The 24,616-nt window shown below is 46.3% G+C and overlaps 1 protein-coding gene and 2 long non-coding RNA genes across 4 annotated transcripts in view; 2 read left to right on the top strand and 1 right to left on the bottom strand.

The window, feature by feature from the left end:
• The first annotated feature begins 6,122 nt into the window (after positions 1-6,122).
• LOC144265558 (uncharacterized) lies at positions 6,123-9,998 on the top strand. The gene is made up of 3 exons (XR_013346319.1): positions 6,123-6,372; positions 8,099-8,351; positions 9,674-9,998. It is a non-coding gene; the product is annotated as an uncharacterized LOC144265558 (long non-coding RNA).
• A 1,016-nt stretch (positions 9,999-11,014) lies between these two features.
• On the top strand, positions 11,015-15,704 carry LOC144265557 (uncharacterized). Its single transcript, XR_013346318.1, has 2 exons — positions 11,015-12,124; positions 14,729-15,704. It is a non-coding gene; the product is annotated as an uncharacterized LOC144265557 (long non-coding RNA).
• A 3,467-nt stretch (positions 15,705-19,171) lies between these two features.
• CD151 (CD151 molecule (Raph blood group)) overlaps positions 19,172-24,616 on the bottom strand; it is a 58,453-nt gene continuing 53,008 nt past the window's right edge. For both annotated transcript variants that reach the window (XM_077818239.1, XM_077818238.1), the window contains 2 exons: positions 23,826-23,912; positions 19,172-22,660 (listed from right to left, as the gene is read on the bottom strand). In XM_077818239.1, the coding sequence (XP_077674365.1) occupies positions 22,601-22,660; positions 23,826-23,912 (147 nt within the window). In that variant the 3' untranslated portion in view covers positions 19,172-22,600. The remainder of the gene's footprint in view (positions 22,661-23,825; positions 23,913-24,616) is intronic.

The raw sequence follows: 24,616 nt of genomic DNA, 5'->3' as shown, positions 1-24,616 counted from the left end.
AGTCTTATAGCTAAAGGAAGGACTATACTTCTCTCACTGCACCTTTCCCAACATGTGGTACCTGTATCTCTACTGGCTGAAAGAGTTAGTTTCCACATGCAATTCCCCTCCTCACCACCCACAAAGAGTAAGAGGCACAGGTCCTGCACTGTGTATATGCCCAGAACTCCCCCCTTGAGAGTGCAGCTTCAGCCTACATGCAAATGTTAGACATAATTCGTAGCCACACTATGTTGCTAGAAGATAAACTGGAGCAGATTATACAGTAATTCTCTAATTTGGAGACCATATTCCTTGGCAGCATTCACTTTCTTGGCACATATAGCTCAGCTGCTGAGCAAGTAGTAACTGGATTTTTTTCCCCATAAAGAAAACTGCAAAGTTGGGTTAAACAAAATCTGGTTTCTAGAGGAGTGCTGTTTAATAACTAGGACTATTACTGGGCACAACTGCTTCTCTATACAGTGGTCCAGTTTTGCCACAGTACCTTTCATTGGGCTTTAACAATTTTCTATAAAAAAGTTATCAATTTTCTAGCTATATTGATCAGTCCCAGGAATCTTTATAGTTTAAACTTCCTTTAAGTTTATTACTGACAGTTTTCCAAATGAACTGCGGAATGTTGTATTTTAAAACACATGCTTTATCCTAATGGAAAGGGCATTAAGTGATTAGTTTTGGCATTTGTGTGTCACAGTTGGATAGCTTATGTTCTGCACATCTGCCACATTATCTAGGAAAATGCATTAAAAACATTGTTTAAGGCTTCGTGGTTAAAGGGACACTGTCACATACATTAGATACTTTTTCAAAAGTACTCTTCCCTTAGAGAGCAATCCTGCACACTTGTGTGGGGGGTGGCCGGATTAGATGAGCTAAAGGCTTTTTCAGGTCGTAATTTCCATGATATTAAGCAAGTGCCCTGTTTTACACACACACTAAAAAAAAGTAATCTTGGGGACACAAGTGTATTCTCTTTCAGAACAGATGCAACACAGGGTAGTGTGACAATAGCAGCAGTAGCTCTAGAGCTCTGTGTAGGTCCTACAATGGAAGTAGTAATTTATTTCTTAAAACCACAGATCTAGTTCAAAAGACATGCTTCTCTCGGGCTCCCATTGTGTTTGTGCTTAGATCTTGGACTTTCCTACCTTATGACTCCAAATTGAGTCTTCCAGTCAGAGACTGGACCTTATGCTAAACAAAAAAAAAAAGTGGGGGAATGGTAAGTCACAGTAAACAAGCACTGGGGGAAAAAAAAAAAAAAATATACAGCACATCAGACAACCTATCCGCACCAGAGTCCTAGCTAAGGTCCTGGATATGTCAACCATCCTGAGAGTTGATATCAGCACAGAAAATGACCCGTCAGGAGATCACACAAATGGACAATGTACTGGAACAGGCTAATGCTCGCCTCAACACCACAAACCCAAGAGCTTTAGGAATAAAAGAAAGTGGAAGGTGCTGAGCAGGAATGAGCACAAAACACTAGAAGATGCAACAGGCACATGAAGTACTTAGCTACAAAATTGAAGTCTTAGCTCAATCTCTCAACCTATACATGGCTAATTTGGGGACTACAGGTAAGGAAGAATCTGTATTCGCAAAAAGAAAAGGAGTACTTGTGGCACCTTAGAGACTAACAAATTTATTTCAGCATAAGCTTTCATTCAATGAAGTGAGCTGTAGCTCACGAAAGCTTATGCTCAAATAAATTTGTTAGTCTCTAAGGTGCCACAAGTCCTTCTTTTCTTTTTGTAAATACAGACTAACATGGCTTCTACTCTGAAATCTGTATTTAGTTAGCTAGTTGGAAAACCTAGAGGCTGATCTCATCGGTATCAAGAAACTAGTATACAGAGTCCTTATGAAATACAACCAAAGCCATAAGCATAAGGAAACAGAGTTCTCCAACTTTCTTCTGATATTGCTCTTAATACAGTCTGTGGCCTCAGAGCCGTCTGTAGTGTTTTCCTAGCTACTCAGACAAAGACATGCTTTTATCCCTCTGAAGCAAAGCTTTTTAGGAAGGAAAGCTAAGGTATTGGACCTAGCCAAATGAAAAAAAAAAAAATGTAAGAGACAAGACATAAGCGGACTGTGAGGCAGCAAAAAGACTGAGAATATAATGCAGCAGCAGCTTGTGAAGTTGTGCCATAGACACTAAGGCCCAGAACCACAAAGGAACTTAGGTGGTACAACACTGAGCATCCCCATGCCTAACTTTTAGGGACAGCGGGAGGGAATCACAGGAACAACGCTGTGATCCAGAAAGCTTCAGTTAGGCACCTAGGCTCCCTATACAGTGAATGGGGAGAGAAGAGGTGACTTAGAATGTGATCCACAAAGGCTAGCATGCTAGGTGGGGAGCTGCCTAAATTAGGCAATGGGAGATGCTGACAACAGGGGTGTGCGCTAGGCCCTGCCCCTTTCTGAGATAAGCAGCAGGTATCGAAGTCTGGGGTGCAGGGAGGCCCCAATCTACTTAATAATCCACAGAGAGGAATCCGGTGCCTAAGGAGTTTCTTGCAGGAATGAGTTAGGCACCTCCCTTGCTCCACAGAAAACAGCCAGAGGAGGTTGTTTGAGCACAGCTGTTCAAGTCCCTCCTCTGCCTGAGTGGGAGAAAGGGAGACCCCTGTTCAGATCCTACCTCTTTAATGCTTTAACAACTGACCTCTGGGATTTCTGATGTGGGGCTCCCTCAGTCTCTTCTGTTGAAGTTGTTCCACTGGGGATAAACAATTGGAAAGTGACTGAACCACCTACCAAGTGGATGCCCTAACCACTAGGCTACTCATACACTCACTCTTCCCCCAAACCCTAGATTTTGGATAATGTGGATTGAGTCCAAAGGCTGGCTGTTCATTTGGTATGAACTGGAATGACAGGTTATGGAGCTATGCCAATTTATGTCAGCTGAGCTGGACCAAGACTGTATGATGAACACTTGTGTACCTACATAGGGACAGACATGTTCTGAAATATGTCGGGTAATGTGTGTTTGGAGTTCAGAAACAGAATGTCAAACCTTCCATCGCACTGGTGAGATGAAAAACCAACACAGTCTGTATCTTTTGTGTGTGGAATAGGTGTATAGCATGCTTTCAGTTCATTCCAGTAATCAAAACAACACAGTAATTCGAGTTCTAAGCATCTGAGGGCATGTTTCTATTTCTAAAATACAACATGCAGGTTTTTCAAGAACACCCTCCTCCCCCCATTCTTATCTCTTTAAGCTGTGTGGAAAGAGTGATGTTTAGACTGGGAAAGCACAGATCTAATTAATCCAGTGGTCTCTCTTATTTTAGGGGTGGGTTTTAGAAAAAAAAAACCCCTAAGTGTTCAGTGCACAAGCCATTACAGGCTATGGAAGTAATTATCATTCTGGGATAATGGGTGCATTGCCACTGATTTCATTGGGGTTGCTCCCACGTAGTAGAGAAGAATTTGGCGCTGGCTCTGTGTGCTACTGAGTAGATATTAAATTATCTGCACTAAAGAATAAATATCCCAAACCTGTAAGTAACTCCCCTGCCTGTGTCCACATAGTGCTCCTTGCAGAATCAGGGCCTTAGCAGGCAGTCATGTGTTTACAAGAACTTGAATCTCCCGCACATCTTGTATTATTGTTGCACGTAGTCAGCATTTGTGTTAGGCTGTTGTCATTACACAGAAGTGAATTTAAATGTAAACAGGACACCTGAGTTCTTGAATACAGTTCTGAATCCCCAAAAAATGTAAAAGGGAAAAAGGCTAGAGGCTAACATGAGCACATCAGGTTGTCTTTCTAGGACACCAAGTCTATTTGAAAAGAGTCATCAAACTGATGCACAGGACAGCAGAAATAATCAATATTTACCCTTGAAAGCTAAGATGGTGGGTTCGGGGTTTTTTTAGGCAAACCTCATCCGCCCAGAATCTTCACAAAAGGAGAACTTTTCACTTCAGCTTGGTTTACTCAGAAACACACTACAGGAAGAGATCGTGCTATTGGAGCAACACTAAATTAAATGCAGAAATCTTATTGGATAGGGGACCTGTAGATATCACAGAGATTTCGCTACAGCATAGTCGCTTACCTGCTTCATAATCATTCTTATTTTTCAAGTGGAGTTTGGAATTCTATGGTAGAAGGATGTGGTTGAGATGATACTAACCTGAAACTAGAACAGACACAAAATCAAAAAAAAACTTTAATAGAAAGAATTAAACAACTAGAAGCAACCTGAATTATAGGCGGTCATCGGCTGCTCAGTGCCTACCACAACGGGGCCTGATCTTTGACTGGGTTTTTAGGACTAACAAAAATGGTGAGTGAGCAGTATGTGACAGATATTTAAGTTCTTTGGAGTAGAGATTGTGTCTAATGCTTTTGTAGAGGATCTAGCACAATGGGGCATCAATATTATTGCAACATTTTTTATAGTTCTTTGAAACAGCAATTTTTACAAAGATACTGTTGATCACGCTTTTGCGGCACATGAACTGAAACACGTTTAGTGCAGATGCTCACAAAATCTTGGGCCTCAGACCTTCAAGGGCAGTTCTTCTCTGAAAAGTGAGCCTGTAAAGATCCCATTGGAGGGTTCCATGTTTACTGTCTCGTCAGTGACTCCAGATCCTGAGTTTACCGGATTTTCTAGCTACCAGTCCTGCAAATTCAACCTGGACTTTGATACTCAAATACTGTTGATGAATGAAGATACAACATAGCCCTTTATGCTAGAGATCTGCGCTTCCGCTGGCTCAGAGATTAACACGGGAGCATTCCTAGGATGATCTCTACATACCAGCACTTTGTAGAGGAGTTTGCACCTGCTTTGGATCTGGCACCCTATTTACAGAGTGATACACACTGTCAAAGCCTCAGTGAGCCAGTCAGACACCTCCTTTCATAATGCCCTTCTCTATAACTATAGCTAAGATGCAGCACCCCAGAGCAGTGCACAGGATTTCCATAGCCTGACCCACTTTTTTTGTGGTACCTACTCTACATGTGCTGTGCTGAATGTAATCGTAATGCCTTGTAAGAGCTGAATCAGAAATAGATGCAGGAAAATCCTTTCCAAATGTAAGAGTAAGCGCTTTAATAAAACCAGTTGGTTATTTTCTGCTTTTGGGGGCAGACCTAATGGTGATCAAAGGAAGCATTTCATCAGCTGTTGGGCGTGTAAGGAATAAAGATAGTTAACACTCCTAAAAATATATGTAAGTATGTATGTTATGGGCTATGGCCTAAGTTTTCCAGAAGTGACTTTGCATGCCCAACGTGAGGCAACTTGAAGGGGTCTGGGTTTCAGAGGGCAGACGCTCAGGACTTTCTGAATTTCAGACCCTTCTACAAAGCGTCTTAAGTTTGGCACCCCAAAAGTCACCAGTTGCTTCTGAAAAATATAGGCCTGTGGTTTTAAACAAGAAGGACCTGAGCGAAAAGGTTAGGATCCACACTTTGCTCTGTATCAGCACCCTGTCTACTTTAAACTAACAACTAGACAAGGGCCTGCACTAAACCCCTGGATTTGAATGTCTTCTACCTCAGTATTATGCTCTTCTTAATACCATGCTCTCTCAATGCTTTAAATATGCCATGTGTATTAAACAAAAATCACCATCTATACCTCTCTTTAGGGACCTGATCTGGGATACTGACCTCAATGAGCTTCCAATCTGGCCCAACAGCCCCATCTGATCCTCCCTTGACAGGCAGGACTCCCATTGCTTTACCTGGGATGTTTCCCATATCTCTGCCCCAATGAAGGCCACGTTAACTACTTGCCCAGGAGCAGAAAGACCCCACCTAATTAGCACACTCATTTGCACAGCTGAAAAACAAGCAGTAAATATGCACAGCTATAGAGAAGGACGGACAGGCTTGTAGGTAAGGTACTGGGCTGGGTCTCAGAAGATCTGAGTGCAGTAGCAGAGCCAAGGACAGATTTCCCAAGTGGGCTTAGGCGAGTCACCTAATTTCTCTGTGCCTCAATTTCTCCCACTTGTGAGACAGCTAGCTAGCTAATGAGGCTTTCAGACACCATTGTGACAAGCACCATAGAAAAGTCTTCAGATGATGTAATAGTCCCTAACATTTGCTTCTACTTCTATCTTTCTAGACTGATAAATAGAAGTGGCTTTTTGGAGACGGCAGTTCACTTGCAGTAAATTGATCAGCTTCATACTCATTCTGCAGTTACATGGACAGCACAGCCAGGAACTAGGTTCTATTATTCCTCTATGGGTTGCGTTTAGCCCTTGGGCACCGTACTGTGCACTCCTGCAATATTGGATGGAGCTTTTACTGGGAATTTAATTGTGTACAGAAACCCTACCCTGGACTGACAGACAGTCACACAGAGCAGAACACAACAGGTAGGTTAACCACTTTAACCATCACTTTCTAGCTATATTTCCTGCTTTCCCTTATTAAATAACTTGTTCAAGAACTGCTAGTGGGAAGGGAGAAAAACCTCATAAGTTCATCAACAGGTGGAGTCTTTAAATCAAGATGGGATCTCTTTCTAGAAGAGATACTCAAGTTCAATGAGTAGTTGTTGTGCTTGAAAGTCTATGCAAGATTTCAGATTATATTATCACCACAGTAGTCCTTGCTAGTCTAAAATCTATCAAGTTATAGTCTAGTGATCTCAACTTGTTTATTCACAGACTGCTGTGACTACTACAAGCTATGGGGGTTTTCCACTAAAGCCTGTCTATATTACTAGTGTTAGCCTTGTTCAGATAGAAATGAGACAAGATGAGTGGTGCTAAATGTAACTGACTAGTCATCACAGAACAGGACAAACTATGTTCAGCATTGTGTCAGCTACTCACGATTAAATTTTGGGTTGCTGAAACAGAACTTGTCTTTGTCTACACTGACCAGTCAGTACCATGCCAGCTAACACGACTCTTACCAATTGTCTTTAAATGCAGTAGGATTTTCCTAATATACAGAAGCCCTAAAGCTAGCTGTGCCCTGAAAAGTTGGAAGTTCAGTACTTTTATAATTAAGCTTACAAACGAATTCACAATAATGAAATACTTAACACCTGGGCTGGAAGTGTAGAACAAGAGGCTTTGCTTAAGTTCATGCTAGAAATTTAACAAAATGAAACTGAATTCACTTTGTCTTGAGCTGTAGGCCTTTCCCAGTGCAGCTCAAGCTATTAACTGTACTTTTTTCTAACTAGCAATAGCAGTTAGACCAGGAGGGCTTCCTCCAGGAATGATCTAGTAAATGAAAGCATTAAGTTAATAATGGCTTGAGCAAGTCAGATCATTATGGAGAAAGCCTACAGCACCAAGCACTGCTAACTTGATTTTTTATTGTCAGCGTGGCTTTAAGAAAACCCCCTTTGGTTCCAGTCAGTGTTAAGCGTGGCCTTGACAAATGGCTGTTCTTCTCCATTAGGCATAACTTCAAGAGGCAAAAAAAAATTAAAATCCACAGTTGAATAATTGTTTGTTTGCCAGACAAACAAAGCCACCCCTATCATCCTCTGGGGATTATTGAGTTACCCCAACAAAGTTACTGCTGAAGGAGATTCACATCAACATCAGACACTGTGATGGGCACAAGAAATGTGAGGAGGGAGGGGGAAATCACCAGGTCAGTAGCAAAAGGGAATGTCTCAAGATGCACAAGAGCAGGGCTTGATGGTTACAGAGAAGCTCTGGAAGGCAGGTGGCTGGGGGAGGCCAGAGTTCCAATCCTATTTATGGGATAGACTCACTGTTGATTTCCTTGGAAAGAATTCTGCCCATCATTTAGTCACGTTAATAATAGTTTAGAATGCCCTTGCCCCACCCCCACAAACACCTTCCCAGTAGACAGAAAGCCCACCCTGTACCACCTCAGCCCTCCACCAATGCCGACTCAACTAGATAGGCTATGCAGCATGCCCAGAAGGACAGCTAATTCAGATCTTGATCCAGGGCAGATCATTCCAAAGGAAAGTGACCCTCCAGAGAATTTGCTGTCAGCAGTGCCCTCCTTTCTGCTTAAAATGTTTTATAACTTCCTTTCTTCCCTCCCTTCAAAATCCTCTCCTAGGCTGAAGTTTCTAATGCTTGTTCTGTACTTTTTATTACTTAGGAAAACGTGCATGAGCCAAGCATGAAAAGATGGAGCATTGGGGCCCAAAGCTCTCTGGAAGGACCCCCATGGAGCTCACTTGAAATCAATGGGGGGTCTACATGCATCCTTGCTTGATCAGGAAGTTACATTGGATACATCTTTCTTCTATGCTTTAAAAATATAGTGTTCGGATCTCTCAAAAAAAAAAAAAACAGCTATTGGATCATGTCCAAATATAAACCCATCACAACAACTAGGGAAAACACAACAGGTAATATATTGGAAGGGGAGCACACTGAGGCCAAGAGAATATCGTCTCCATTTCTAGCTGCACTATTCATAACTGAAGCCAGGTATCATGTTGCTATATTAGTCCGTGGTATTGATTTGTTCTTAATACAGTGAAATGCCCCTGTAATGAACTCTGCTGTGCCCTTAATAATTTCATATCAAAAGATGTTATGTGCCTTGCTCATAACAGGGTAACTGCAGCTCCCAAAATAGCAAACCTCATAATAAAGTGTTATGGAGGAGCCTGGATTTCAATATAAAAAGGACTTGGCAGTACTCAAGGGCTTTCTGGAAACAAATGCATACTTAAGAGTTGTATTAAAGTCATGTCAGTGACCAAATTACACCAGCACCAGGAGACGCTACTTCAGGCAGTGACTGAGCCCTGGGTCCCCGAGACAGTTGTAGACAGATGCTGTACAGATTGGATTTAGTCCCATGGCACGGCCAGGACCAGCTGACAAGAAAGCAGCTGAGTTGCCCAGCTTCTGACAGCTGCTGACTCGGGAAGGGTGGCGTGCAGAAGGGGGCTGTAGTAACTGGAAAGAAATCATAAAAAGAGACCCAGAATTTAAGGTGCAGCATGGTTGTGAATTGATCCGAGAGGTGGCATGCTTGAAGCATAGGAGACGGGAACCCCTGCATTCTAAAGCTGGCTCTGTCACCGATTGATAATGTTGCCTCAGGCATGTCACTTTACCTATCTCTGCATCAGCTTTTCCAGTCTATGGAGGGACTACATCCATTTGCCTCCCTCCCCGGAGATGTCGGGAGACTTGTTATTCAGTGTTCGTGGGGGGCCAGATTTCCAAGAGCTCATCATTCACAATTAGGGCCTGACAGTCAAGAGATCTCCGCTCCCGTGGAGGCGCATAAATCAGGGCCAGGCGTTCTGGGCACTGAGTGCTATTGGAGCTCCCATTGTGATGCTCGTGGCCAGACGGTCATAGAATCATAGAATATCAAGGTTGGAAGGGACCTCAGGAGGTCATCTAGTCCAAGCCCTGCTCAAAGCAGGACCAATCCCCAATTTTTGCCCCAGATCCCTAAATGGCCCCCTCAAGGATTGAACTCACAACCCTGGGTTTAGCAGGCCAATGCTCAAACCACTGAGCTATCCCTCCCCCCCACACTGAAAGCACAGCCCCCAATGTGCTTTATCCTTGCAAAAAGTGGGCCCATCATGCTCTGAAGCACTACACACCGCTAAGATATTATTAAAAGTTCCTAGATTGGTCTAAGAACTGCTTCAATACTGCAGTTGCCGATGTTGCCTCACTTTACGTTTCTCCTTTTATACAGCAATAGCCTGCACATGGGCCTTGTACCAGAGAAATATTGACGCTGGCAGTGGAAAACAGACCGAGAACAGCAGCGGGTCAGCCGTGAAGTTCTGTGGAGCAGGAATGGAGCAAAAGGGAAGAGAATTAATATTTGGCATCCTATAAACCACAAAGGTGGAAGGAAGCTAAAGATGAACCACGTTTAATGTATGACCTGCCCTCAAGACAAGCTGCTCACAGGCGGTGTGTTAATTACCAGGACATCTACCGACGAACACACAAGAAACAATAGGGCAAGACTTGCTAAGAGAACAAATTTCCTGTTTTAAATAGGTTTCAGAGTAGCAGCCATGTTAGTCTGTAGCCGCAAAAAGAAAAGGAGGACTTGTGGCACCTTAGAGACTAACAAATTTATTTGAGCATAAGCTTTTGTGAGCTACAGCTCACTGCATCGGATGCTGTAGCTCACGAAAGCTTATGCTCAAATACATTTGTTAGTCTCTAAGGTGCCACAAGTACTCCTTTTCTGTTTTAAATAGTTAAGAAGTGAGGCACTAGGGGATTTAGGGCCTGATCTAAAGTTCGCTGGTGTCAGTGGGAATCTTTCCATGGACTTCATGGGCCTTTGGATCAGGCCCTTAGAAGTGATCACTAATAAAGAGGAAGTCAGAGTTCCCCCGATACACGAACAGCCCTCTCCTCACTCTGCCAACGGTGTTGCCAGCAGGGGTCACTGATCTCTGGCAAGGTCTGCACACCCACTTGTCAGTTCCACTCACTTGTTGTCAGCAAGTGCATTTTCAAGACGCGATAACATAGTAAGGGAATCAATGTGTCAGCCCCTTATGAAAGAACAACACGATAAGCAACACAGGTTCATAAAGAACAGATTGTACCAGACAAACCTGATTGCCTACTTCGACAAAATTGCAGATTTAGCTGACAAAGGGAAAGAAGAGAATTTAATATAGCTAGATGAAGACAGGCTTTAGGCAGAGTCCCTAGTGGAAAAATAGCAGATTGGGATGAGATGTCTTCTAATCAGAAGACATTGGAGAGTTTCCCGTTATCCAGTGCTGTAGAGAGAAATAGTCATATAAACAAACAAGTTACTAAGAAGATCCAAGTACATGTTTCAACACTTCCATGGGAGAGACTGGCTGCAAAGTCATCACATAGCTGAACCGTGGAGGAAAGTTTCTAGACCCCCATCCCCGTCTCTAAAGAGAGGGCTTAAAGGCACTTACCTTATACCAGAGATGTTTAGAGAGTCACTGGAAAGATTCACTTCTTCCCCTACCCTGCTCTTGGGGTGGAAGACAGAATTAGCACCTATCTAGAGAATAATAAAATCATCCTCCCAAGGAAAAGCAACACATACCCATTCCCCCTGGTTCTGGGAAGCACCACAGGACATCACAGCAGAAAAGCCCCTTTATGGCCCCATTTCACTGGATGTTCTAATCACACAGGTCGCTTGTGTCACGTCCCAGTCCTACTCTCCCTTTCCTACATCCCCTCTTCTTCTCCCTCCTGCCTCCTCAATGCTCCTTACACACACGCTTCTTCACTCTATTCTTCTCCCAAGCCTTGGCAATGAGCTCAACATAAGCAGGCCCCTCCCTGCCCCAGCGTGGAGCTCATTAGAGCATATGGATAACTGGCTGGGAGAAACTTCCTGTTTGGGAGGGTACTGAAGACAAGCTAATCACCTGAATGTGCCACACCTGGAATATTATTCTCCTTAGCCTGTTTTCAAGCAGGTGAACAGGGAGATCTCTCCTTTCCCCTCGCACCTTTAGATAACAGGAAAGCAGTTAACTTAGACTGTAAGCTGTTGGGGTATGGGCTGTCATTTGCTTTACCAGTAGAGTTCCTGAGAAGCAATGAGTCTCAGATGTCAATGCAATTTCCTTTCTTTAACCATTGCATCTGTAACATAATGGATGATGACGGAGTCAGTATCTTCCTCGGAAAAACTCTAAACTGTTGCTACTCTGTCTCTAGCCTACTTCCTGTTCGATACCTGCAGGACTTCCTGTTAGATACCTGCCGATGACACTTTGCTACAATATGTGTGCACAGCACCTAGCACAATGGGACCCCATCTCAGCTGAGGACTAGTGCTAGTGCAATAGAAAGAGAAGCACTTTCCAAGGGTGTGTGGAGAATACAGCTTATCTGTGTCCATATACAAATTCCAGAAACCTTCTGCCTATAAAACAAACAGAACTGAGTTAGCTCAAAGCAAAACTATATTTGCCACCGAACAAAAATTGAAATACTTGCTGAAACTAGATTTGTTTTCCCGATTGAAATCAATGTAATAGAAATGCTGTTGACATTCAGCATTTTCATGGACATATAACCACTTTGGTGCAATAATTTTTATTATTATTATTTATGTTACAGGAGCACTTTCAGATCCCCAGACGAATAAGAGTTGTGCTCGGCCTTGTGCATACACACGGTAAGAGAAACCTTACAAGCTAAAGGGACAAGCCAAAGGAAATATTCATAGCCCTGTTTGTACAAATGGGAAACAGAGGCACAGAAAGACTAATGACTGGATTTTTCAAAGGGGCCCAGCTGCATCTACAAGTGGGGCCAGATTTTTGGGTGAGCTCAGCTCCCATCTGGGAAAATCTGGCTTTAGATGCTTAAAGTGCTGAACCCTACTCAGCTCCATAGAAAACAGAGGAAGCTGGCAAGTGCTGAGCACATCTGACAATCTGGGCCCTTCTTCTAGGTGCATAAATGGGCACAGAACTCTTTTGATTTGGCCAAATCTGTGGCAGAGCTGGCAAATGAACTCAAGTCTCCTGACTCCCAGTCCAGTGCTTTAGCCACAGTTAAATAAAAAGTTTTACGGGGGGAGGTTTGTATTTTAAAAATCCAGCTCCATTCTATTTGATTCAGGGTTGTATGATTCTGAAATCTGGATAAATCATTGAACTATTCCTTTTGAGATGATTGTCACATGGATATAGACCTGACAGACCATAAATAAATTAATCCTGAGCCAAACCCCTTTAACATAGCATGAGGTATGAAGCAAAGTAGCACCAGATCAGTCTTGGGCTGGAATATTATTTAAAACTTTCATGAATGGCCTGGGGGATGGGGAGGGAGTAAATGACAATATTGATCACATTTGCGAATCAGACAAAACTAGAAGGGACTGAAAAAAACACAGGAGGACGAATGGAAATAACAGCGTGCCCAGGAGAGACGGAGAAGTCTAAATGGGATGCGGTCTGATTCAGCTAAACGTAAAATACTCTGTGACGCACAAGCGTAGACACATATAACAGGAGAGTGCTGTCTCAAGAGGAACAATGTGGGAAGCGAAGGGGCGGGGGGGAAGAGGGGGAGTAGCCTGCAATGTGACACAGGTGAAAAAAAAAGATAACAATGCCCTTCTGCGGTATAGAACCAGGGTTGGCACCTGTAGGAATAGAGGGGTAAGGATGGCTCTTTTTACTACCTTGATTAGCTAGGATTTATTATTTGTACTGCAGGAGTGCCTAGCGGCCTCGGCGTGCCGGATACTGCACGTACAGATAAACACTAGAACTCAAAATAGACAAGACAGGGGAGTCTGTGGCAGGGCCAGGAACTGATCCCAATCTCCTGAGTCCCAGCCCAGTCTCGCCCATAAGACTGTCACTCCTCTCATTGTACATTTTGGTGTCCCACATTACAGAACAGGCATTAACAACTTAAGAGAATCCAAAGCATGGGGGTTAAAGGTGTAGAAGATCTGAACTGTGAAGGGGGGCCTAAGTGTGGCTTAAATAGGCAGATTTTGAAGGAAAAGGAGCAGAGAGACATACTAAAGCTAAGCAATAGCTCAGTATCTCTGAGGGCATGTGGTCCACTGAGTACAGCATTTTATAATACTGGAAATTCAGAAAATCCACACATACGGCTGTGATTCAGGACCTCTGGATTCCATTGCCTGCTTTGCTTCTGACTTGCTGTGTGGTCTTTGACAAGATTTGGCCTCTTGCTGCCTCAGTTTCCCCATCAGTAAAATGGAAATAATACCTCACATGGGAGTTGTGAGCCTTAATACATGAGTATAAGATTCCCTTCAATGAAAGGGCTTCGGCAAGCAGCTAGGGTAATGTTACCATTACCAGTGTGAAAGGTTTTAATATAAAGATATAGGGCAGGATTACTTGTAATGCCTCAGAGCGGCCAGAGCCCTGACTTGAAAATTAAACTGGGCCCATCTAGGTTGTAGAGAAAGCAATCTGTGTGCTGTGGAATGACCTGCCAACGAGCTTGGATATTCTTGGGAGAGGCACCCGGCCTAGACGTCCCTCAGGTAGGGGAGCAGCTGGTGCTTTGTCGCTGCCAATGTGTGAGAACAGGTCAGCTAAAACTCCAGGGGCAGTCAAGTAGAAGAGAGGCCCTCTCCCTGCAGGGAGCAGTGCTTCTTTGAGAACCCGAGCAGGTTTCTATGGTGACCAGTTAGTGGGGAGCCATTTTAGTGGGAACCTTCATTCTGAGCAAATTAGGAAACAAAAATCCAATCTGTAAAAGTTGCTCTTCTGCTTCCACTGCAAACTCCTTCCCCCAGCTTCCTCACGCAGCAGCACGGCAGGTGTGGGTTGCCCCTGCTGATGGGCCAGCCAGAGTAAAGGAAAATTGGGCTGGATGGCGGGAGAGCTGGCGGCGTTGCATGTGTGAGAAGAAGGAGAAGAGCTGATCTGAAAACGTCGCTTTCCCCTCTTGCCTCTGCTACTGTATTGTCACAAATCTGTGGCGGCCTGGGACAGCGTGGTTGTCACTACGCTGCACACCGTGGCCACAAGCATTTCACAACAGCAGCAGGGATTTCACCCAGATCCTCCTCCTGTTTTCAAATCACAGGACTGTGTTCCCCATATTGAAGAAGAATCTCCGTTAGCTGCTACAAGTATATGGCCTAGGACACACAGCTGAGCAGTTCTGAATCAGGACAGCATAGCCAGCCAGCTCATTCAATTAACTCGGGAAGCATTTTGGGGGAAGGAAATAGGCTACACGTTGCATATCTTATTTGTGTACCTCCTTGTCTAAGCAGGGTCAAGGAAGGCCAGTGCTTGGATGGAGACCTTCAAGAACACCAGGTGCTGCAAGAAATAACGTTTGTGAATCAGCCCAGGGCACTCTTCCCTCTTTAGTCAGTACTGAGTAAATGCCCCAGCATGGCACTAAGGGCACTCCCTCCCCGGAAGGCACATTGGGTGAGTCTTGCTTCTCAATTTGTCTCCAAAGTCTCAGCTTGCATTTAAACAAACAAAAAAAAGTGCATCTCGAGCTGTTACAATTGCAAAGAAAACCTTCAACACATAACCTAAGTGTAACCGATGCTGCAATATCTGCCGGAGTCTGCAGAGAGCCTGAAACAACAGTGCTGAAGAGCAAGCTGTTCTGTTCACCTCACTGGGTTCTAATTCAGATCCAGTGATGGTACTTTACATACCACCACTGTTAACTATATCACTGCTCTCCAAAACGTGTAACAATAGAGAGGACGTATATTGTGAAGACCTACACAAGCTGCTTCGGTGAGCTGGTGTTTTCGATAGGCCTTTTACAGCACCTCGCCGAACTGAAAGGGGATGCTCGTGGATTTGTTTTCCTGGTGCTGGCTCAACTGTCCAGAGTTTGGGAAATCCTGCCCTGGGGTATGTTTGCAAGAGTGTTAGCACTTGAGAGGGACCAGCATTTCACACGGGGAAGATAGCTCACTCTCCCGGCCATACAGGAATCTTTCCCTCGGTGCGAATAATAGCGGTTTCTGCTAGCAACGAGTGCTGGAAATGCCGAGCACTGAAAAGCTATTGTCGTTACCACGGAGCAGCAGTTATAAAGAGAGACAGCAACTGATCTTAACAGGCTCAGTGTGTGAACTACTTTCTGTTAATGTAGGCCCTGGTTACGATGCCAGGGGACAGGCGTCCTTTACAGTGAATAAGAAGGTTTTAAACCCCTGTATGCTTAATGGTTGAACAATGATTCACTGAATACATTCATTGGGCACCAGCCATCCCTGCTGTTCATGATTATACCTTGTTTGAGTGAATAACCCGCCCCCTCCCCCCCCCCCCAACTTACCTTTTCTAGGGACTCTGCATTGATCTTTCTGTTATCTATTCCTCCTACCCTCCCAGCAAGCCAGGAGATGTCACCAACACAGCCACAGCCCCTAGTCATGACGCGGCTTTTAAACAGAGCAGCTTTATTAGCTGGTGTTTTTCCTGCAGTAACCTCTCCCCAAAGAGGAACGTGACACAGTTGGAGGTTATAATAGCTGCACTTTAATAGCATGGAAACAGGCCAAGTTACAAATAGCAGAATAGTAAAACCCCAATTGCTGTTTAGCATTTTATAGCAGCTTCCAGGGCCGCGTGCGAGCAACGTTAGCCAGCGGTGCAGTGAGCAACACATGTGCACCTCACAGGCACGCACCTGGCCAGGGCTAACCAATGCGTGACGTGCGTGCAGCGCCTCGGTCTCTGCACCAGCCATGCTAGCCAGGGCCCTGGGAACCAAAGACAGGCGGCTGGCAACGAAACGCTAACAGGTGCCCTGGTAATGGGTTAACATCTCGCAAATCCCAATTTCAGTGTCAACCGCCCTCCACATTAGTACAAAAACAGTTATACAAAAAAATCAGTCATGGCTAAAAGCACCGTTCTGCAACTAAGGCGTTCGCAATATTATGTTCTCCATGAAGCAGTGTGCTTTGCTGAACCCCGCTCAGAGCACTGAGAGGAGGGCAGAGCAGCATGAGGCAGATTCATAGATTCGAAGGCCAGAAGGGAGCACTGTGATCACCTCGTCTGACCTGTATAACACGAGCCCTTGGACTTCCACAAAATAATTCCTGTTTGATCAAGGGGATGAACGATATTATGGGCAGCCCCATGGTCAGAGAGAGGGAGTAAGTGGGGATGGGCACGGGGTCTGTGCACAGGCGCCAGGGGAACCAGCAGCCAGGAACAACGCCAAGGAGGGGATTCATAGGCTGCAAAAGAAACAAAAGGTCTCATGGGAAACCCTCCAGATTAAATAGGAGACATGGGAGGAATGGGGCTCTCTGCAGAGATCCCAATGCATGTTCTTGGCTTGGCATCTCCTTGGAGATGGCGAGAAGGCAATTGGGTTAGTGTGAGGCATACAGCAATGGGGAGGGGATAGTTGGGTTAGTGTGGGGCAGACGGCAATGGGGAGAGGGCAATGGGGCTGGGGAACGGGCAGTTGGGTTAGTGTGAAGCATACGGCAATAAGGAGGGGGCAGTGGGGTTATCCTGAGGTGTGAAAGTGAGGAGGACTATCCCAGGAGGAGTGGTGTGTTTTCCAAAGGGACCAGAGATTTTGTCCTGTGCCCACTGGGCTCCAAAAGCTAAGCCAATTAGAACCGTGATGGGCGTAACAATAAAGTGTAACTGGCCCGCAGTGAGCTCAGGACATACAAGTGAATGAGCTCATCCCAAGCCGATGGTGTTCAGTGGAGGAAGTGCTGTGTGACACTTCTGGCTGGGCCCGTACCAATGCATGTGAACTGTCAAGGGAGGAAACAAAGCTAGGAACAGGAGGGAAGGACAGGGAGAGGATGAACCAAGAACTGCATTTATTACATAAGGTGGTTTGAACAGGCTTTTGCTCTCACATCCCCGCTTTAGGCCTGAGTACATTGCAACATTTCCCCACTCCCCAGGCCAACCTCAACGCAGTCTGCGGTAACAAAATCTACCATACGATGTGAAAATGCACATTTCTCTAGAGCTGCGACTAACTTCCTTCCGTCAGAGGAGGGGAGCAGAGGCCTCTCCACTTCGACTCTTCTGGAGTTACATGCAATAGGCTCTTCTCAGCTCCGGCGAGACACCTGGCACGCACCCCTCCCCCCAAAAGCTGCACTTGGATTAGGCCCAGCTCAGGTAGCTGGGATGCAGCAATGCTTCATACGCCGCATTGTCTGTGGCATGCAGAGTGCCACTCTGTGGTCAGATATATTAACGGCAGGAGGACATTTCCCCCAAGGGTTTTGCTCCTATCACATTGGCACAGGGCTAATAAGGGGGACACTTGTGGTTATGGTTGTCATTTTTAATTCCTAAGGCAAACACAGAGTGAGCTCAAAGCTGGACTGCAGAGAGGCTGCCAGACTCATCCGCTCCGGCACTCTCCGTGCACACATCCAGGGCTGAGGCTCGACTGCTTTGAGCTACGCCAAGGGCACGCGTGTGCCCAGGCCACAGACACAGGAATGCATCCCTGCAGCACAGGCCCCAGGACAGAAGTAGAGCTCATCATATGGCACGACCCTGGCACTGCCTTCCATTGCCCTGCAGTAGCTAGTGCAAGCCCCCGTACCGGATGTGGAGGACTTCGGTTAAGTTTAGGGTGCGTGGGTGCAACTGGTGGGCAGACAGTAGAGCAGAATTAACCGGGCTCTCCGGCCAGGGGTTGGACTCACTGTTCACGCACATCCTGCCTGTTACTGCTGCCAGGACTTGAACACACAGCCCCTGGCAGGCCAGAGGCAGCAACACTAGCAGCTGGGCTGGATAGGAGCTGCCCCCTGGCAGAGCCTGTGGGAGCCATACTGAGCTGGCCTCAGCTGCCACTCTTTGCACGTATCATGGCCAGCAGGGCCTTTCCCACTCGGGCAATGAACGTGAAGCTGAGCCTCCTGAAAAATACTGTAATACACACGGTGCGGCACACTGTGCGTAAACACCTCTGTGTGCGCTCACTCAGGGCCTGACCCCACAAGATCCTGGGTCCTCAGCTACCATAGGAGCTGTGGTTGCTCAGCACCTTGTGGGTCTGGATCCCTATAAAGCTGGCTAAACAGTGCCAAGGAACTAATTTGTCTCCTGCTTCCCACTCTATTCTCCCAGATCAACTTGTTCAGGTTAGAAGGACCAGCTGGGTCCAGCGGGATTTTTTATTCTGTCCCATGCTCGCTATTTATTTACACTATGTACTGTATACTATGCACACTCGTGCCCATGCCCCGAGACATAGGCTTCAGCATGGGCCTGATCCGAAGCCCAGTGAAGCCAATGGGAGTTTTTCCATAGATGTCCATGAGCTCTGGATCAGGCCTCTTGTTGGGGAACAGGAGGTGTCAAGTGCCCTAAACTTCTATTGGCTTCAGTGGGGCTTAATGGCTCTCAGCACCTTGCAGGATCGGCTATCCAGGAGTACTGAGCATCAACAGCTCCCAGGACCCGCGGGTGCTCAGCACGTTGAAAACCAGTTCCTGGAGATCAGCGCTTTTCAAGCTTTTCCATACGGAGACCCCCACTCCCACTTAGCAACATGGGAAGGACAGGGTCGTTGTGATTTCCTCACAGTTGTTTGCAACCCCTTTGAGGATCGTGAACCCCCAGACTTAGAACCTCTGCTTTCCAGCTTTGGCCTGTTTTCTCTGAGACCCTTTCTGTCGCTGCAACCCTGCTAAACCACTACTGCATGTTATCTCGTTGGTATGGTTACAAAGGATAAGTAGAGAGTCTCTAGCTTTATTGTCTATTGACCAGCAACTTAAACTGAGTTATAAAAAAAAGCATGAATATTACATGGGGGAAATATAAAACAGCTCAGAAGACAAAGGCCTGGCCATTCTGCCTGGTCACTCCCTCCCTCTGGACAGTACGTCTTCCAGGGAGCGGGTACAGACAACTGGCAATACACACTTAAGTAACTAAAAATATTGCTTCAAGCAATGTGCTCAGTATTTTCCTTTTTGTTAACAGTCAATTTCTCAGGAACTGAAGAGTAAAACGAGCAATAATTTAGAGTTTTATCCTTTAGAGCGTTCTGTAATAATTTAGGTTCTCTTTCCCCCTTCCACCACCCCAGGGGCAAAAATGCCCCTCCACCACACTCTTTGCCTGTGTTAGCATCGAGAATTATTTAATTATGCTGCTGCATTGGGGATTCCCAGTTTCACCTGCCCTTATTTGTTTTTTCACCTCATCACCTTTTAACCGCTTACTGGGAGGCTTCTGGTATGTGGAGCAAAGCCTCCTGATGGTGTAACAGGCCCTGTGGGACACTAGGAGATTCCAGAACTGTTAACTGTCTGGCTGCCGGGCTCAGTATGTGCCCAGAGTCACAACAAACTCCATAAAGGCCAACAAAGGGAATAAGTCACTCAGCTTATACTGTCTTCCTGCAGTGAATGGACTTTCCCAACCCACACCCCACCTCTGTTCACTCTTACTGACAAAGGAAGTATCTCCAAGGACCCTCAGACACTCTTTGGCTGGGACTCTCAAGAAAGCCAACCCACACAGCCCTGAGTTATTCATTTCACTGCACAACCCAACGTGTGCTTTTCAGTCAACACTTTACCCTGGATCTGCTGTCCTTGGCCAACTTCTGAAGGGACTGAGAGGGGAGTATGATCAGTTTGGGGGATGGGATTTGCAGTTGCTGATCATCAGGGATAAATTACGTGCCTTAGTAGCTTGTGATTTCTCCCCTCCATCATCAGGACCACAGAGATCTCTGTGAAGCAGAACTTAATCAGAGCATGGAAGGGTATAGGATCCAGCTCCATGGAATCCCATGAATCTATTGCTGTAAATGTAAATCCTTTGGAGCAGGGGTCACCATACACAGGACGCTGTGCTAGGTGCGTATAGTGAATTCCTGGGATGGAAGGGCGTCACTGACAATGCTTATGATGGGAAGGAGCCAGGAGTGGCTGGTGGTGAAACAGGGATCAGCACTGCAGCATCTGGGGAGGACCAGGATCATGGTCACCCTGCAGAGCCTGGAGGGCTCCGAAAGGAAAGGAATATTCAGGGGCAAGCCCAGGGAGAGTTTGGATTTCTACAAAGGTGGCTAGAATGGGAACCCCTCCCTCCCACAAGGACTATACTTCAGGGCCCTGCACCAAAGTGGGCTGGACAGGACCCAGCCACACACAATTCTGAGTATCGCACCTGCTTCTCGGTGAGCCAAAGAGGCTGTTCTTGAGCAACACAATGCCCTGCACCAACCCCTAAGGATGAGCTCACCGACTCCCCTAGGCCTGGAATGTTTTAAAAGCACTTTCCCATAACCCACATGGATGTTTCTCATACTGCAGCCTCAAGAACACGCTGCTCCCTTCAGGAACTAGCCACCCACTCTACAGACCTGAGCTAGCTTTCAAGGCCACTAGGAACCATTCTGATCATCTGGTCCGAGCTCCTGCATAACACAGGCCAGAGAACTCCACCCAGTGACTCCTACATCAAACCTATCTCTGATGGTTAAGCTTTCAGAAAGGCATCCAATCCTGATTTAGTTTCACTTCAGAGCTAATTGCCAGTTTGGGCATTCGAGGACCAAATTTTCACCCATGTGTCTCTAAAGGTGCTATGTAAATTTCACAGCTGCACCAACTTGTGTGTGCAAAGCCTGCCAGATGCCCATGTGCCAGGTCTATCCTTTGGAAGCACTGATGGAACACTGGCAATTCAGAGTAACATACCTGGGACTGCACAGCAGCTGCCAGGAATTCAGGCTAGCACCCAGCTGGCATCATGGTCCACAGCCATAGGGAGAGACTATGGTGGCAATAGATGTCTTTTGCCCTGAAAAGTGCCATGGAGACTAGTGAAGTCACCATGCATTTACACTAACCAGACAGTTAACTAGCATCCCCTGGTACTACCAATTTACCAAGTATATTTTGCGATCACATGAAACTGACTCTGCAGGTTATTAGGTGAGAGGAATGAAAAAGCAGGGTTACAGGTTTAATTAGCGCCAGAGAGTGCCTAACTGATTAATGAGATCCAGGGAGGCCTGTATAAAACCCTTAGTGCATTTCCTTTGCAGCCTCCACATCTGTCTCTCTTGGGCAAGAATTAATCCATATGGCTGGGGAGTATCTTGTCACATAAGAGGGTTTCTCTGGAGAGTGGTGTTCCAGTAGGCCGTTCCCGCAACTGAAAAGGCAAAGGATTTAAACACCCATATGTGGCAAGGTACAACACATTCCCCTCATGGCCCACTGTAGGGCCTGTCAGACAGGGAGCAGGAGGGGGGACAAGTTAATTTTTCCCATTTACACTGGAAGCCACTAAATATTTTCCACTGAATGCATCCGATGAAGTGAGCTGTAGCTCACAAAAGCTTATGCTCAAATAAATTGGTTAGTCTCTAAGGTGCCACAAGTCCTCCTTTTTTTTTTGTAAATAAAATATAAATCGCGAGAATCAGAAAATGATTGAACATCCCCTCTCCAGTCACTGAAGGCAAAAAGCCCCTGTGCCCTCAATGGGCTCTGATGGGGATGGAAGCTTTGAGGAAGAAGGGGCAAGGTTTCTGTGTAAGCCCAGCCGGTCACACCTCAGGCAAGATCAGAGTTCTGGCAGGTCACCCTCCTGCTGGGGAGATTGAGAGAGGTGATGGCAGCAACTGCCAAGAGCAGGTATAGATGGAGTATAGCTCTGTCAGGGCATGGGCACGGCACAAGGAGAACCATCTGGATGTAAGAATTGGTGTGGGCTCCCACCCAGCACAGAGACATCATCTGTTCTCATGGTCGGTGCACAGGCTGCTGAGTGGTCTATCAGCCAGAGCGAACCATTGTTCTTATGTGGAATCCTGATATCTCACGGCAGGGCTTGGATGATTTCTCTTTGAGGTTGCAACATGGGCCTGGTTTGTTAAAGCTTCTAGCGGAGTGGAATCTGCAGTTGAATTGCTCTAGAACACACAGGGAACCCACTGAACTCCTGGCCGTCCTGTGCCACCTTAAGGAGGGTGGCCTTCTCTGGCAGAGGCAGGGTAGGTGCTGGATGATCCAAGAGTCACTTCATAAGGAAGGCAAGTCCTCGGGTTACTGATGTTTCTGTGCTGCTGGGTAGAAGCTGGTGGGGTTGAGACACTGAGGGTGGTGGTAGAGGGGGATCTGATGGATTTCCTGGTACTCCTAGTACGGTTCTGACTTTAAACTCTTGTACAAGCAGCAGGTGAAGATCATTCCAAAGATCTAAAGGGTGAGGAGATAAGAGACTGAGAAACATGACATGTGCTTAGGGGCAGCTGTGTAAAGATGGGTCTATGTACCCTAATGGGTTAACAGCTATCCGCCAGTTGGGTCTTCTCACAGAGGCCAGTTTGACTCCTCTATCTGACGCAGGACCTGATTTCAGAAGTGCTGAGCACCCACAACTCCAGCTGAAGTCGCTGGGAGCTGCATGTATTCAGCACCTCCAGAAAATCAGGCCCCTTAGGATTTAAAGCATCTGAGAATTTACTGTACTTCCAGGAGCTCTGGAAGGGGAGCTGGTCATTCTGGATGTAGAGAGGATGAGGAGAAAGCAGCTTGTAATATTCCTACCGGACCTTAATTGCAATGGGTGCTCAATGGATGAGCTGAGCATTTGGGAAACCCAAGCTCTGTGTTTCAATAAAACAGCAGAAGAGATGATGAGCAAAGCAGGGTGTCTCCCCCTACAACCAGACACAGACATCCAATTGGTGCCATTGAGTTACTAGCCAGAAAAAAAGGGAACTGAGATCATATCCCACTGTCGTTCCCCTGTGAAAGCCTGAATCTTGAACCAGAGAGAATACCCTGCACCTTTCCTCTAAGATACAGGCAGGCTAAGACGACATGTACCGCCCCTGGAATGTGTGTCCCTTTTTCACATTATCCTCACAGAGGTATCAAGACCACAGCACCATTCACCTCTGGTGACAAAGCAAAAGGAAAAATCAGGGCACAAAACTACTCCAGATCGGCAACATCTATGCTGGCAATTGTGGGGGTCCCCGCTAGAGGTCTCCCTCAGTCTGCAGTAGAGAACAGCAGAACCCATGCCGTGTCCGCATTTCAGAGCAAACGCGTAACTCAGCTCTCCCCAGCCCACTGCACTGGGTTTTAGCATCAGAATTTCTCTCTCGGAAGCATAGTTAAAGCCTCCGTTTTCACAGACACAAGGAAAGGGAACTAGCTCAGGGCATCTGAACCTTGCATCCCACAAGTTTAGATTAGCACAGTTTGTGGAGACCCACACACCATACTTCCAATGAATCAGTGCCATAACTCCCTAGCCATGCTCTGGGCTCAGCAGATGGTGCTTCACTGGCCTAGGGTCCTTCTAACGTGAGCCAAGCTTCCCCAATCCCGAGAAGTCAGTCAGTCCCTTTACCTGAACACAAGCAATGCCAATCCCCACCGCTCCAATAATTTTCAGGTGTTCCTGAATGAAGTTTTCCAGCTTAGTGATGCAGCCGCCCTGGAAGGGTGTGGGGGGGAGAACAGGAAGGATAGATGGGAGTTAGTTTTGGTTTAATCCCTTGCCCCTCGTGCCTTACAACGTTTGTAACCCTGTAAAGTGGGTGAATGAATGGCAGTGAAAACTAACAGGATGGATTCCTTGATACAACTTATTCTTATCTGTGTTATGGTGGCATCCAGGAACGCCAGTCAGGCATCAATGTCCCATCGTGCTAGGTGCTGTACAGACAGCACACAGAGAGCTCATAATCTACACTTCCACCCTAACACGGCTGCTACTCTGAAACTTCCACCCTTGTTACAGATACCAAATGTAACAGTACAGCATGGACAGTAACCACTGTGATAGCAGGGAGCCTGGCAGCTCCCCAGAAATGGCAAGCAGGCTTCAACAGGTCCAGGGCAACAGACTTACAAATGGCAAGCGAGCGAGGCAGTGACCGCAGAGCTTAGGCTAAGACAGCAGCCCAGCTGGGCACAGGTGATGGGGAGGCAGTGCCCTCACAGAAACCAACATCAGCCCTGCAGTCAGAGATGGGTGAGACCATGACCTCCCATACGCCTGGGGCTGAGTTGAGTTCTGGTGGCAGGGAGGAAATTTTACCCCAAGCTATGTGGAAAGCCTCGTCCTTGCCAGAACCTGCCTGCAGGGGATACTGCATCGATACCCAGTGACCCCAAAGGCTCCACCCGACAACTGTA

Source organism: Eretmochelys imbricata, chromosome 6, assembly GCF_965152235.1.
Source record: "Eretmochelys imbricata isolate rEreImb1 chromosome 6, rEreImb1.hap1, whole genome shotgun sequence".
In the NCBI taxonomy this organism is placed as follows: Eukaryota; Metazoa; Chordata; order Testudines; family Cheloniidae; genus Eretmochelys; species Eretmochelys imbricata.
Note: the sequence above shows the minus strand (reverse complement) of the source record. Positions and strands in the feature narration are given on the sequence as shown.